This window comes from Marmota flaviventris, chromosome 10 (genome assembly GCF_047511675.1).
Source record: "Marmota flaviventris isolate mMarFla1 chromosome 10, mMarFla1.hap1, whole genome shotgun sequence".
NCBI lineage: Eukaryota > Metazoa > Chordata > Mammalia > Rodentia > Sciuridae > Marmota > Marmota flaviventris.
Window position 1 is genome coordinate 114,591,476 of NC_092507.1, and position 14,521 is coordinate 114,605,996.

The following is a 14,521-nucleotide window of genomic DNA, read 5'->3' on the forward strand; positions in this document are numbered from 1 at the left end:
TTGGTTATGGAGACAATTACTACCTCAGAGGAATGTGGCAGAAAATTGAGTAAAAAACCTTCTGGAAGCATCTGATCCCCAGTGAGGGTGACTTGTTCTCCTGGGCTGCAGGAAAGGGGGTTCTAATACCAAGGCAGGGCGAGAGTGTGGCTAGAAACAGAAGAGTTCCTTCCTTCCCTCCCAAGCCACTCAAGGACTGTGTCATTCTTTTAAGTTTTCCCCTCCCCTCTTGGATCTAACACTCCGTGGAGCTTCCGGGAGAAAGGAGTGCAATTTTATACTCTTGAGGATCCCATAGGAGATAAGGGCTAGGAAATCTAGGGAAGGAATGTGAAGCTTGCTGGAATAAGTTCTTTAGAAGCTGCAGCAGGTGGCCCTGTCTCGCTTCCTCCATTCCCCAAGGGGCTTTCCATGCTTAAGTTGGAGTAAGGTTCAGAAAGACTGCTGCTAGGGTTTGGAGAGGTTTGGGAGTGAGGCAGGGGTCGCAGAATTGCAGAGTTACTTCCTCAGCTAATCAACACCTGAAGAAGGAAAAACATCGTGGCTGGTGGGAAGGCTTTGTGAGGCTTGGAGCATGTAGGCTGGACTCTGCCCCTGAAGGTTGGGAGGTAAAAGGGAAGAATCAAATTGAGAATATTATTAAATTCCTCAAAACATACAAATGAAAAAGTGTAAAGAGCAGGTTCCCAACCTGTTGTATGGGGTATGTTTAATGAGACCCTGTCTCAAAAGAAAAAATAATTAAAAAGGGCTGAGGATGAAGCTCAATAATAGAGCATCCCTGGGCTATCTTTTCAGTAGGGGGGGGGGAGAAGCTCCCCAAAGTCAGTTTCATAGATTTTTTATTCCCCCATCCCTCCAGTACTGGGGCTTGAACCCTGTGGTGCACTACCACTGAGCTGCATTCCCAGCCCTTTTTGAGACAGGGTCTCACTTAGTTGCCCAGGCTGGCCTCGAACTTGCGAACCTCCTGTCTCAACCCCGAGTCCCTGGGGTTACAGGCGAGTGCCAGAGCGCCCAGCTTTTACTTTTATTTTTAATAAGCTCTCCCAGACTTTGGAGAGGGAAGTCTGAGGCACGCCTTTGAAGAAACTGCTCCTGAGATGGCAAGCACAGATCCAAAGCCGGAAGTTTTTTCTTTGGTCTAATGGACTCCCCTTCCTATTGTGAAATTTGTTTGGTCTAAGGCTGCTGGCTTCGCAGGAGGTGGACCAAACTCAGGAGGATCAGGTTTGGCTAGGCGCCTCCCGCGCACTGGGGCAACGGTAACCATGGTAACCCCGGGGGAGGAGGGGGTCTGGGGAAAAACTTGACCCCGGCTAGGTCTAGCTCTTGGGGCACCTAGCTGGCAGTGAGTCGCCCCAGGGTCTTTACGGCTCGAGTCCGGTCTAAGACAATTGTATAATGCCACTCCTTTCAGCTAAAGGAGGGAGCAGCCCGTCGGCTCAACCCTTTACAGCCACTGTTCCCGCTCTGGAGCCGGGAGGGGAAGGTCGGAGGGAGGAGCTCTGGTCTTCCTAAACTAGCCCCACGCTGGGACCTCCCTCCGGAGCTGGGAGGGGCGGGGCCTGGGGCGGGGCCAGGCCGGGGAGCGCGGGCTTCTGGTTGCCATGGGAACGCGTCAACATCAAGTGCCCTGAGGCAGTGCGGGCTGCGGAGGAGGCCGCAGAGATGGTGAGGCTCTGGGCCACCATAGCTCAGGTGTCCTGAACTGGGTTAGGGGGGTAAAGTGGGGCCTGGCAAGGGCAGAAGTTGGATCTGGGTCTGAAGGCCAGGAAGGTCTGGGAGCGGGTAGAGCAACCTTGGAAAAAGCAAAGGAAGACCAGGGAGGTGTTCAAAAGAGGAATTAGGGGCGGGGTTGGTAGGGATTGTCAACGTGCAATGGGGCTAAGTGGAAGAATTGGGGAGAAAGGGAGGTTCTGACCCTCTTCCCCACCCTATCAAGCTGATGTCGCCAAGGATGGGGATTGTGGGATGTGCTGTGGAGAAAAATACTGGTGAGGAAGTCAAATAATGGGTTTTAGTACCTGTTATGCCATTAACAAGCAATAGGGTGATTTTGGGTAGGTCACCTCATGTTCCTGAGTCTCATTTTCTCTTCTGTTAGCAGGGCTTTGGATCATTCATTGGGCATCAATAGACATTCATTCATTTATAATGAACAGGAATGGTCCCCTTTCGCCAGGCCCTGAAGAGAGATTGGGATAGGTCTGGCATGCTTGAAATTTGCATAGGGTCCTGAAAATAGAAAAGGACAACAAGGGAGGAGCTATGAGGAGGACACTTGTGCTTGAGTGTATTGGCTCTGGAAGGGTTGAGGGAGGCACACTGACTCATTTCAATAATTATTGAAACTCACTGTAGAATGTCTGGCATACCAGTGCTAAAGGTGGCTACTTGGGTGTAATTTTGAAGACATTTCAGGCTTAGAGGCTGCGTTGCTCTTCTGGGACTTAATGTATTTTAGAAGAACTTTGTTAATTGTGAAATAAAAATGTCTTCAATAAAGAGCAATTCCCAACTTTTGAGGACTCTCTGAAATGAAGTCCCCTTTCAGTTATGCATTTTATTTGATTCAGTGTCTCCCCTTCCCTTGGCACAGGGTATATATTATGTATGTGAGGCTCTAGCATCACACCTGGCATGTCCTTAAATGTCTGTTTGTTCTTGCATACAGTAATGGAACTCTCATTTTCTCCTGTTTAAAAGTTTTCTATTTCCAAGTCCTCATGAATTAGTAAGTTACAACTGGACAAGACTTGTGGATCACAGGCTCAGGGATTCCCTACCCTAGGGCCACTCAGGGAAGGTGTTTGGCCAGCTGAGTGAGCTCTTCTAAAATCCCTCAGACAAGATGGGCATATGGACATCTTGGAGAAGCAGTGAGTCAAAGTGATTGCTGGCAGACAGTGTGTGTATGTGTGTGTGTGTGTGTACGTGTATGCACGTGTGGTGCTACTCTCTAGCTTTTTAAAAATTTTTGGCAGTACTGGGGATCAAACCCAGGGATGCTCTACCACTGAGCTACATCCCCAATCCTTTATATTTTTTATTTTGAGACAGGGTCTTGCTAGGCTGGCCTTGAACTTTTGATCATATGGCCTTAGCCTCCTGAGTTGCTGGGCTTACTTAGATGTTTCACCATGCTTTGTTTCTCACTAGCTTGTTTTATTTATTTATTTTAAATTTTGGGGTACTGGGGATTGAATTCAGGGGCATTCAACTACTGAGCCACATCCCCAGCCCTAGTTTGTATTTTTTTTTTAAATTTATAAACAAGGACTCACTGAAGTGCTTAGCACCTCACTGTTGCTGAGGCTGGCTTTGAACTTGTGATCCTCCTGCCTCAGCCTCTCGAGCTGCTAGATTGACAGGCGTGTGCTATTACGCCCAGCCTATTCACTAGCTTTTGAGAGGGTGAGGAGGAGTGAAAAGAGGTGGCAGTGTGGGGAGGTTTAGGGTTGGATAGACCCACAGGACTCTTACAAAGGTTATGATTAATAATATCCTCCAAAAGGAGGGTCAGGGACCTCAGTACAGATAGGCAACCTGATCCATTTGAAGAAAGAGGATAACTGACTGGATCATTCAGAATAAAAGGCAAGGGTCCTTGGGTGTGAGCATACCCATCTTCTTGGTAACCAAAATCTACACAAAGGGAAGTGAGACCAAGCTAAGAGTCTAAAGTCTGAATTTGCCAGCCTGTGGTAATTCTATATACAAAAGAGGAACAAGATCCCAGGGTGCAGAGGACATCTAGGAAAGGACATGCCTTTGTCTTTTTTCAGTTGACAGGTGTTGCAATGACGTCAGGGAAACTCCACACTGACTCATTCCAGTCCTGCTCCAGCTTTGTCTTGTTAAATTTGCATTAAACATCCTGGATCCCAGCATGTGCAGTACTGTGGTTTATATGGGCTCCATACTCTTGCCATCAGAGTCAGGGCTCCAAGCCCACTGTTACACTTTATTTTCAACTAAAAATAGTTTTATTATTTTTCCTGGTCATAAAAAATAGTTACCTACTTCGGGGAAAAAACTATTTAATACAAGAAATGTCTTATGACAGTAAAGCTTATTTGAAATAACTGTTAAGCGTCTTTGTGAAGATGTTTTAGTGACACATTTTGTGTGTATATCCTCCATACAAACATTTTTGCAGTAATACCTATATATTTCTCAGAATGCGTTTTCTTTAAAACTAACTATGTTTTGAACTGGGTGTGGTGGCACACCCCTGTAATCCCAGCTACTCAGCAGGTGGAGGCAGGAGGATCATCAGTTTGAGGCCAGCCTAGGCAATTTAGTGAGACCCTGTCTCAAAATAAAAAGGGCTGGGAACGTAGCTCAGTAGTAGAGCAACCTGGGTTCAATCCCCAGTACCTGCCCCCGCAAATATATGTGTTATGAAGAACACCCTATATCAATAAGTATAAATCAATATCCATTTAACAGCTAATCTTCCTGCATCTGTCTCAAAGAGCCCCTAGCTCTGGTCACATTTTTATTTATTTATTTTTGGTACTGGAGATTGAACCCAGGGCACTTCATCATAGAGCTTTTAATTTTATCCCCAGTCCTTTTCAGTTTTTGTTTTGAGACAGGGTCTTGCTAAGTTGCTGAGGGTCTCCATAAGTTGCTGAGGCTGGCCTTGAACTTGGTATCCTCCTCCACTTATCTAACTGGGTTCGCATGCTCCTGGGAGGATATGGTGTATGGAGAGTTAGCTGAGTCACTAAGATGAACATATCCAAGCAGGGGTGGCATCTTTATCTGTCCTCATCTTTCCCAATCCCCCCTTGCCTCCTTAGCTATTGGGAGCTGGGGAGCGCTACGTTCCCTTCAAGAACTGTCCTCCCTCACTCCAAGCAGGACTAGTTGGGCTTCTCTCTGGCCACTGCTCAGCTTCTTGGAGATATTTATTTTGTCATGCAAGATGTAAAATCAGCATTTCACCTCCTAAAAGAACCTCTTGGCTATTGCTTCCAGCCCAGAGGGATCCAACTTTCCATTTCTGCTTGGTTTTTCATTTTTTTTTCTAGTACTTTTACGTAGTGACCTCCTGAATCCTTCTTGTTACTCTTGGCAAAACTGATTATTCTAACCCTGGGGTAAGGCTTGTGGCTTCAAACTCAGCAGTTCTCAAATGAGGTTTTCTCAGACACCCAATCCTAGAGCTCAGAGCTTCCCTTTGTCCTGCCCAGTGGCCACTTTTCTGTGGTCATCTGTTCTCCTTCCTCTGCTCTGACTTTTAAACGCGGGCAATCAATTATTTCCTGTGGTTACTGCCCTGGACCATGGCACTAAGAACACAGGAAGGAGAAGACGCAGCTTGAGCCCTCGAGGGAACTAGAGCCCGGTAGACCCGACACACAAAGAGAAAACCTGTAGGAGCCCTTGAAAAGAAACAGGAAAACAAATGCAAAACAATAATAATACTTTCCATCTGTACTCCAAAGCCCTTTCACATACATTATTATCCACAATGCAGACCACATACGTGATCTGGAAAACGTGGATTGGTGGAGTGACTTGGAGCAGGGCAGATGTGTTTCCCCAAAGCACCCATCTCTGTGTGGTCTGCATGCCTTGAGAGTCATCTTGCTCAGCCTCATTCACTGCTCTTCATCAAATGCATATTGGGTTCCCACGGTGTGTCAGGCACATTCTTAATTATGTACAGAACTCTAGACCATCCCTCACAATCCAAAGCCTCTTCCATCTTTTCCAGTTATTCCCAATGTTCGGTCTCAATCCCACCTACTGCAGTTTCTGTTCATTTCCTCTTATTCTATTTTTGGTGGAAAGAGGAGCAGTCGCTCACCACCCACCATATAATAACCCTTCAGAGGCTGTTATTAGGCATCCTCAGGGCTGCTATATTTACCTTTTAATAAATCCAAGCTTTTCTGCTCTGCTGTATTGGGGCTGCCTGAGGATGTAAAGGGAGGTTCCCTCTTAAGCTTTTTGCTGGCTGTGCCAGGCGGCAAGGGAAAGGCACACACAGCAGTGCTCATTGTTCGGAACAGAGCCAGCTGGAGAATAATTGCCCAATTTAGTGTGAAAACCTTGATACAGGTGGAACAGGTGCTTGGGGGGGGGGTCTGGTTGGTAATGGCAGATCAGAGAGCTTTCAAAACACTGTCCGGTGTTCAGTGACCTGGAATGCATGGTTTATTTCTGTTTACCCTGTCCCCTTGATGGCTGCTGATTCCCAGGCTTGGAGGGACCCAATATGTCTAGCCCATTCCCTCAAGGTAGCCCAGCTTATAGAGCTGTGTTGTGTGTGTGTGTGTGTGTGTGTGTGTGTGTGTGCGTGCGTGCGTTTCGGGGTAGGTGGGCATGTGGGCTTCTCCAAAGACAGATTTGAATCAGTTTTAGATTAAGCCTGGAGTTGGGTGTGGTGGTACATCCTTGTAACCCCAGGGACTTGGGCAGGAGATGGGATAGGCTGAGGCAGGAGGACTACAGGTTTGAGGCTAGTCTTGGCAACTTAGTGGAAATGTTGCTCAGTGGTAGAGTGTCCCTGGGTTCAATTCCCAGTATAGGGGAAAAAAAAAATTCCTTGTACAAACTGCCTCCTAGAGATTGGATTGATCCATCCTCCTGCAGTTGGATTGACCTTGTAGAATGAAGGGTGTTGAATTGGAATTCTCGATTATAAGTAACATAGCAAGACTCTAAAGTAGAAGGGAATGTGTTGAGAGGATTTTGGAGAGCTCACTGATTTGACACCCAAGCCGGGAAACTAGGCTTAGAAAATAGGAACAAACAGATGGCTGGAACCAAGGCCCAAATCAAAAGTAGAAAGGATCTCATAAGACCCTTTGGTACACCATTGTCCCCTAACACTGTCAGCATGGATTGCAGGATGCTGCTACCTGTGTCCTTACCAGTGTTACCCCTGACTCTGGGTATGGCTGGCCATGCTGCCTCTATCAGAAAGACTTTCTTGATTCTGCTTCTTGCATTAGTAATTTCCCTAGGCATTGTCAGCTTGGGGTGATTTCAATTGGCTAAGCCTAGCTTCCTTGCCCAAGCAGGAAGACAAACACCTGGTGTTTTTCTGTTTCCGTCGTCGATGAGCCCTGATTCCCACAATGATTACAATGGAAAGTTGGCAAACACAAGAAGATCCTGGGGCTTAAGTGACTAATGTACACTAAAGGAGTTCTGGGAGAGAAAAGCCACATAGTGGATATTAGGCACTGGTTAACTGGTTTGCCTTACTGGTGATCATCCATCTTTCATCTATAGCCTAAAGTGTATCAAAGTGTCGACCACATGCTCAGTAGTGGGGGAAGTGCTTTTCCATCCTTTCTGTCCTCGAATCCCTGCCATGACCTTGTGAGATTGCAAGGCATGAAGGAGAGGTCAGTTAATACATCATTTGTGAGGGGGGCTTGGAGCGGAAGCTGAGAAGACTGGAGGCAAAGAAGACCCTTGATATTTCTGGGGCGTAGATTGAATTGCCTCATGAGAGGTTGTTCATACGGGACACTGGAAGCACATGAGTAACGAGTTCAAGTGTCACTCCTTTCCTGCCACCTCTGTCTCCTTTATCCTTTCTTCCACACTGCATGACCAATTTGGCCTTCTTCAGCCGCAGGGGCTACCGACATGCTCCTTCTCATGGAGCCAGTGTGCCTTGTCTCTGCCAAGGGACTCCCCTGCTTCTGTGAGGATGCGCTCTACCTATTGCTATTTGTCCCCCATGTTTCAGGGCTCACACAAGTGCTCTCCTTAACTTTCCCCACATGCCTACCCTCTGTCCCCAACATGGGCTGACAGGGTTTTCTGCCCAGAGTCTGAATGCCACTCAGTTACGATGACCCCAATTTTTTTTTTTTTCTTTTTCCAGCCGTTAAGCACAACTGGCATCTTGAGCTCCTCTTCTTCAGCTTCCAACAGGTCACGAAATAGGACTCGCTATCGGACCAAAGCTATGAACTCTGAAGTAGACGAGAGCCTCTTTGGAGGTGTCAAGGTAACCCTCAGAACTGGGTGCATTGGTGCATGCCTATCATCCCAGTGATTTGGGAGGCTGGAGCAGGAGGATTGCAAGTTTGAGGGCAGCCTGGGAAGTCTGACTTAGTGAGACTCTGTTTCAAAATAAAAACTAAAAAGGGCTAGGGATGTAGCTCGGTGGTATAGCACTCTTGAATTCAATATCCAGTACCAGAAAAAAAAAAAAAAGTAGCCCTCAGCAAGTCCCTCCATGTATCTGTCACCTGGGCAGTGACCCAGACCAGTGCCGCACAGGTCAAAGTCATCACACTTTGTTAGATAAATCTCAGACAAAGAACAGAGGGGAATCCCGAGACCAGTACTGTTGATCTCTGATCTCTAGTGTGGCCTCTAGCATGGCCTGTGTAAACGGGGCTGCCTGGCTTCTTCCCTCTCAGCATTTAAGATCTGGTGTGATGTCAAAGGGAGGCTCAGCCACAGAGAGCTCCGCCGTCGCTCAACGAAAGCCTCAGGATGAAGCACTGAGGGCTGGTGGGCACAGCTTGAAGACGTAAAGGAACTTCTTCCCTTTCCACCAAAGAAGAGCATCAGAGTACAACACAAGTGACCTCCTTTCTCACTTGCTCAACTGAAACAATTACTTAGATTTGGGAAATGGGAAGGTTTTTATTTGCAAGCCTCGTCCAGACTACAAGGCTGACCATCCCTTTAGTCAAGAAAGGGAGAGGTAGAGAATTCCTCTGAAACAGTTCCATAGGCGAGAAGGAAGGAGAAATAGAGAATGAGACACGGAGAGTGGGATTGTGAAAGATTCAGAGAAAGAGAAGAGAGAGAAGAACGAGCTGTGAGCTGAATGTGGTGGCACATGCACGTAATCCCAGTGAATCAAGAAACTGAGGCAGGAAGATTGCAAATTTGAAGACTGCCTGGGAAACTTAGTGAGATCATGTCTCAAAAATTAAAAGGGCTGAGGATGAGGCTCAGTGGTAGAGTGCTCCTGGGTTCAATCCCCAGTTCCAAGGGCGGGCGGTGGGGGAAGATTGTAGGTGGTGTGAATACCTTTGGCAGCTGAGGAGGTTGTGGAGAGGAGCAGACTTTCCAGAGGCTTCAAGATGGGCATTTTTTTTTTCCATTTAGAAGACTCCCACTTTGCCACAATTTTCCTATTTTTAAGGGAAAGAATCAAAGAAATGCAATTTCACTTACATTTGGTTTTTGTTTATTTCGGGTCCATATGGAGTTTTCTAGTAATAGCAAAGAGAGGTGTGGAAGTGGCCAAGTGGTCCAGGAGCAGTTGTGCTGGCTAATAAAAAGGAAAAATTCTGATCCCATCCCAGTTTTTTTGGCCTTAAGGGAGGGTGAGAGTCCAGGAAGTCTCTTAGTGGGCAGTAGGGGGCAGAAGTGGCCTGTGGCTTGACCGAGTGGTGCTCGCCTGGAAGCCGAGATGGGCACCAGGTGGCAGCAGGGCTCCGGACTGTGTGGAAAGTTCTTAGGATAGGCAAGGCCACACCCCGCCGCCCGTCAGGGTCCCACTTGATGCACTAATGACAAATGAATTCTCTCCTGTGTTTTGTCAATCCCAGAAATAAGCATTTTTCTTGTTATCTGACTCTGTCACAGTCAGAAGTTTAAAAAAAAATCATAATCTAATCTGTATTAATTTTTGCTAAATTCTAACTCCTTGATTTTTTTTCACCATCTTGGATTTTAAGAGCGCGTCTCTGGCCAATTAGCTATGTGTAACTCCTTCAGTATGGCTTTTATTTATTTATTTATTTTTGGTTTGACACAAATTAATGATTAGAAAGTGTTCAAAGGGATTCATTATTAGAAAGAAAAATTACTAATATCATAAACTGTATTAGTCTATAACAAATTATATTGCTTCAAAATCGCAATGTAATCCAGGAGAGATAAGAATTCCTGCTTTGATAGAGGAGAATCTTCTATGAAGAGAGGAGAACCTAGAGACCAAAAATCTATTTGTCATTCCTGATGATCTTAAAGTCGGGCTAGATACATACTAGCAACTCCTCTCCTCCCCTCTTCTTGCTACTGTCCCTGGCCATGCTGTGCTGAGAACAGGAGGCCTAGCTCTCAGAAGAGTCGGTCAGTACCGAGCGTCCAGCCACGTTCAAATAAAGAGCACGGTGCTGCTTTCCCAGTACTCATGGTGGTCCTGCAGTCTGGGCCCAGCAAGCCTCCCCTGCCCCTGGGTGGGGTGGAAAGCACAGGACAGGGGAAGGCTTCATGTGCAGTCAGGACTAAACAGCAGGAAGTGCGGTGACCAGCTTCTAAAGCTGTCTTTCTGACTTCACAGCCCCTGGCCCAGGGCCAGAGCGACAGCCCCCTCGTGCTGCTCCGAGATGAGCACACCATCCGGAGAACTCTCACGGCCCTGGGCCTGGATCACAAGCCAGAGACCATCCAGCTCATCACCCGGGACATGGTCCGAGAACTCATGTGAGCCCCCACGGTCTCCCTCACTCAGCCTGTACTACCTCTGAAGAATTTTGCGGGGAGACGGGGAAACTCACCAGGTTTCCTTCTGCAGGCCCAATCCCTGCTTCTTTCCTATTCCTTTCCCCCTTTAGTTTCATGGGTCTTTCTTCTTCATCCGGGCCTCTCTTCTTTGTCCCTTGCTGTGTTTACTCTTGCCCATCATTCCCAGCTGCTTTTCCTCTCTCTCTTCTGCTGGCTAAAGGATCTAAGGAACTGGGAGAGGGGAGGCGCTTAGTGGGTCCTCTCTAAGTCTCTATTAGCAAACCCGGTAAAGGGAAGTGATCCAGATGAGTCACTTCCTTTTGGCTGCATTAAGAATCTGAAGCGAAGGGAAACTGACCAGATGCCTAATTAGCCTTCCCAGACTCTGAGGCTATCTGAGGAGCTCCCTGGGTTCCTTTGGGATTAGCTCAGCCTTGCTTCCCGACTGGAGCGGCGCAGCCCTTGCATGGATCCCTCCTACGTCCGGGGTTCAAGCCAAGCTCAGAAAAAAAGCAACGGGCCAACATGATGCTCAGTGGTTTAGCTCTCGTATTAGTTAGTGCTTCACTCTCTCTAACTGTTCTTCCTGCTCTGGCTCTACCCGCTAAAAACTTGAATTCCCAGAAAATGCTGACTGAGGCATAAGCTGGGGAAGAACAGCTGGTACATAGTGTAGGAGCTGGGCCTGACCACAGCCCCTTATTGAGCTTGGTCTGGCCAGCCCCAGCATCCAACAGCCAGATGTGGTCAGCATCCTGTGCAGCCAGGCCTGGGGCCCTGAGAAAGGGTTCCTTCTTTGGAGTGGTCTTGTGCTGAAGATGCACTGGGAATCAAGCACTGGTCCTTTTTCCATAGTTAGATTCAGATCTGTCACTTAGATCTGTCACTCCAGATCCAAGCTGGGCCATGTCACCTGGCTGAGTCCCACATACACTCACTCATTTGGTCTACCTCTTGAATACTCCCTCCCCCGACACACACACTGGTTTTATTAGATGAGATTTCACTTCCTGGTTTATACCGTCTGCGTCTTATGGCCTTGTACCTGTTAAATTGCCTCACCCAGAAGCAGCTTTAATTCCTACCCCCCAGCCGTTCCCTCCCCCATCTTTAATGTCTGTCATTTGTTTGTAATCATTATAATTAGCTATAGATTTGTTGAATGCGTTGGGCAGCTACAAGGAGAGGTCTATAGACATGTCTCCAGCAGTTGTTGATCAGAGATTTTAATTAATATTTAGGGTTCAAAGCTTCTCTCTAAGCTGGATGGACAGGGATATTTACATTTCTCACCAGCATCTATTTCAACCTTGTCTGGCGTCCCCTTGCCCTTTATATGTCATCAGAAATAATCTATTTTTAAGGTTCAGTTCAACAGCTTGGTTTGGAGTGCTCACTCGGTACCAATCACTGTGCCAGAGACTAGGCCATCAGTATTGTTAGGACAGAGTCTGCACCCCTTTGGCCAGGATGTAGGCACGAAGAACAGGGTGTGGTGGGGGCTCAGAGGAGGAGGTGATCTATGGGGCCCGGTGGCAGGGTGGGTGTGGGTCGGGAGAGTCTTGGCCAGCTGAACAGAGAAGGTAGCCTATGAGCTGGACCTTAGAGAAAAAGAACTTAAAATGTGTCTTTTCAGTCTACACTGCTTACCTAAGGCCCTTAACTCCAATGACTGTGCAGTTGCGGTCTCCCCTGTGACTGACTGAGTCCGTGCTGGAGGGTTGGCATGGCGCAGGGAGGGCGAGAGAGTCTGGAGCAGGGTGCCCGGGGCTTTGGCTCTCTCTCCACTAACTCCATTCATTGCTGTGTCAGTGTCCCATCAAAGGATCCCTCTGGAGAATCCCTGATCATCAGCCCTGAGGAGTTTGAGCGAATCAAAGGGGCATCCCACGTCCCGACCACAGAAGAAATGGAGGCCAGGGAGCAGGCCTTCAAGAAGGAGAAGGAAGCCATTGTGGTAGCTTACTTCCCTAAACCTTGATCTCTGCAGATGGGTGGCAGAATAGAAGTGTTCGGGGGATCCGGGAAAGGTGGCACACACCTGTAATCCCAGCAAAACTCAGGAGGCCGAGGCCGGAGAGTCGAAAGTTCGTTGGCCAGCCTGGGCAGTTTAGCGAAACCCTGTCTCAAAATGAAAAACAGAAAGGGCTGGGGATTTGGCTTAGTGGTAAAGAACCCTGCCACTCTTGAGTTCCATCTCCAATACCACATAGAAAAGAAAAAAAGTTCTGGGGAGAGGATAGCGTCTCCAGATAGTGAGAACTGACCCTACTTTGAGGGTCCTGAAATGAGGGGTGGATGTGTACTTAGTTAGAAATGTTGCAGCCGGGCTGGGGTTACGGCTCAGTGGTACAGCGCTTGCCTAACACCCGAGAAACCCTGGGTTCGACCCTCAGCACCACGTAAAGAATAAGTAAAATCAAGGTATTTTGTCCATCTCCAACTAAAAAAAAAAAAAAAAAAGAAAAAGAAAGAAAGAAAGAAATGTTGCAGAATGGCGATCAGAGAAATGCCTGGAAGGGAATGGGGGCGACTTGGGCCAAGGAGAGGGCAGAGAATAAAGCCAGGTTGTGCAAATGCCCAGTTCTGATGGTGTGATGGGCTGAGGCACAGAGCACAGGGGGACAACCCCTCCACCGATCCAGACTCCCCTCCTTTAGGATGCAGTGGCGACTCGCAAGAAGATCATGAAACAGAAGGAAATGGTGTGGAGGAGCAACAGGAAGCTCAGTGAGCTGGAAGAGGTGGCCAAGGAGCGGGCCCAGAACCTCCTGCAGAGGGCCGACGAGCTGCGGATGGAGCAGGAGGAGGAGCTCAAGGACCTGAGTAAGGTGGGTGCCTTACCTCACCGCCACCCTCTACTTCCTCGTGAATTCACGCACAGGGCAAGGTGAGGAAGCGGTGGGTGCGAGGCGGTGGGGGTGAGCTGGGGAGTTGGGGAAAGGTATACCTGTCAAGATAGTCCTTGTGATCAGAGAGGACCGACTCTGCTACCTGCTTGCTGTGTGACCTTGAGCAAGTCCTCTTGTCCTCTCTGAGCCTCACTTCCTTCATTTGTAAAATGAGGACGGTAACACTACTTGGCAGAATCATTGGCAGGATCAAATAAGCTAAGATGTAGGAGATCCTTTTTGAACCATGATTCATAAACAAATGGGAGGATATTGCTTTTTATTTTTAATCCTGCTAGTTCAATTCTGGCCACAGAGGGTGGCTGAGGCAATGGGATTTGTTTTGAGTACTCAGAGCGCATCCTTTAGCGGAGAGCATAAGGACCAGGGACTCGTTTGAAATTCTATTTTGTGATTCCTTTTGCATGCGGTCCATTTCCTGACCAAATGAAAAATGCCGATTCCCCAACACCTTCATCTCTGATTTCTGTCTTCCAGGTCAATCTTTTTTACGTATCCCTCCTTTTATTTCCCAAGGCTTTTACATCTTGGTTTTTATGGATGGACCCAGGATTTTCATCCCTTTTTGTAACACATTGGGCTCTTCCAGCTTATTATACTTCTAGTGGCCTGATCTCATTAGACTGTTTTAACTTCACTGAGCTTAACTTGGGGCTCATGGGTCCCAAAGGACAATCCATTAACCCCCAAACACTATAACACTTTGAAAGAAGCTATTCTGGATCTGTCCTTGCACAGACCCTAGCATCTAGTAGGAACCCAGGAATTTATAAGAGGAAAACAAATACCAGAATGTTCTTGCTTCTCTGGATTTGTGATCAGCCATGCACAATGCCAGTACACTTCAAGATATTCTGCTTCCATTTCTCCCCCTTAAACTTCCTTGGACCCACAGGGCATCCCTTCCTGTCCTTGCCCCCAGGTCTAGTGCCTCACTTTGGTCTCCATTCCCTAGATTATCCTCAATGCCAAGTGCCATGCCATCCGGGATGCCCAAATCCTAGAGAAGCAGCAGATACAAAAAGAACTGGATGCAGAGGAGAAGCGGTTGAATCAGATGATGGAAGTGGAGCGACAGAAGTCCATTCAAAGGCAGGAGGAACTGGACAGGAAGAGGAGAGAAGAAAGAGTACGGTAAGGATGTGGCTTGGGCATTT

At 47.6% G+C, this 14,521-nt stretch overlaps 1 protein-coding gene across 1 annotated transcript in view; it reads left to right on the plus strand.

Annotated features, from left to right (window-relative positions):
• The first annotated feature begins 1,659 nt into the window (after positions 1 to 1,659).
• Positions 1,660 to 14,521, plus strand: part of Cfap45 (cilia and flagella associated protein 45) — a 28,299-nt gene continuing 15,437 nt past the window's right edge. Inside the window, exons 1-6 of the mRNA XM_071618266.1 lie at positions 1,660 to 1,674; positions 7,862 to 7,987; positions 10,289 to 10,431; positions 12,265 to 12,409; positions 13,113 to 13,283; positions 14,320 to 14,498. Of these exons, the coding sequence (XP_071474367.1) occupies positions 1,672 to 1,674; positions 7,862 to 7,987; positions 10,289 to 10,431; positions 12,265 to 12,409; positions 13,113 to 13,283; positions 14,320 to 14,498 (767 nt within the window). The 5' untranslated portion in view covers positions 1,660 to 1,671. The remainder of the gene's footprint in view (positions 1,675 to 7,861; positions 7,988 to 10,288; positions 10,432 to 12,264; positions 12,410 to 13,112; positions 13,284 to 14,319; positions 14,499 to 14,521) is intronic.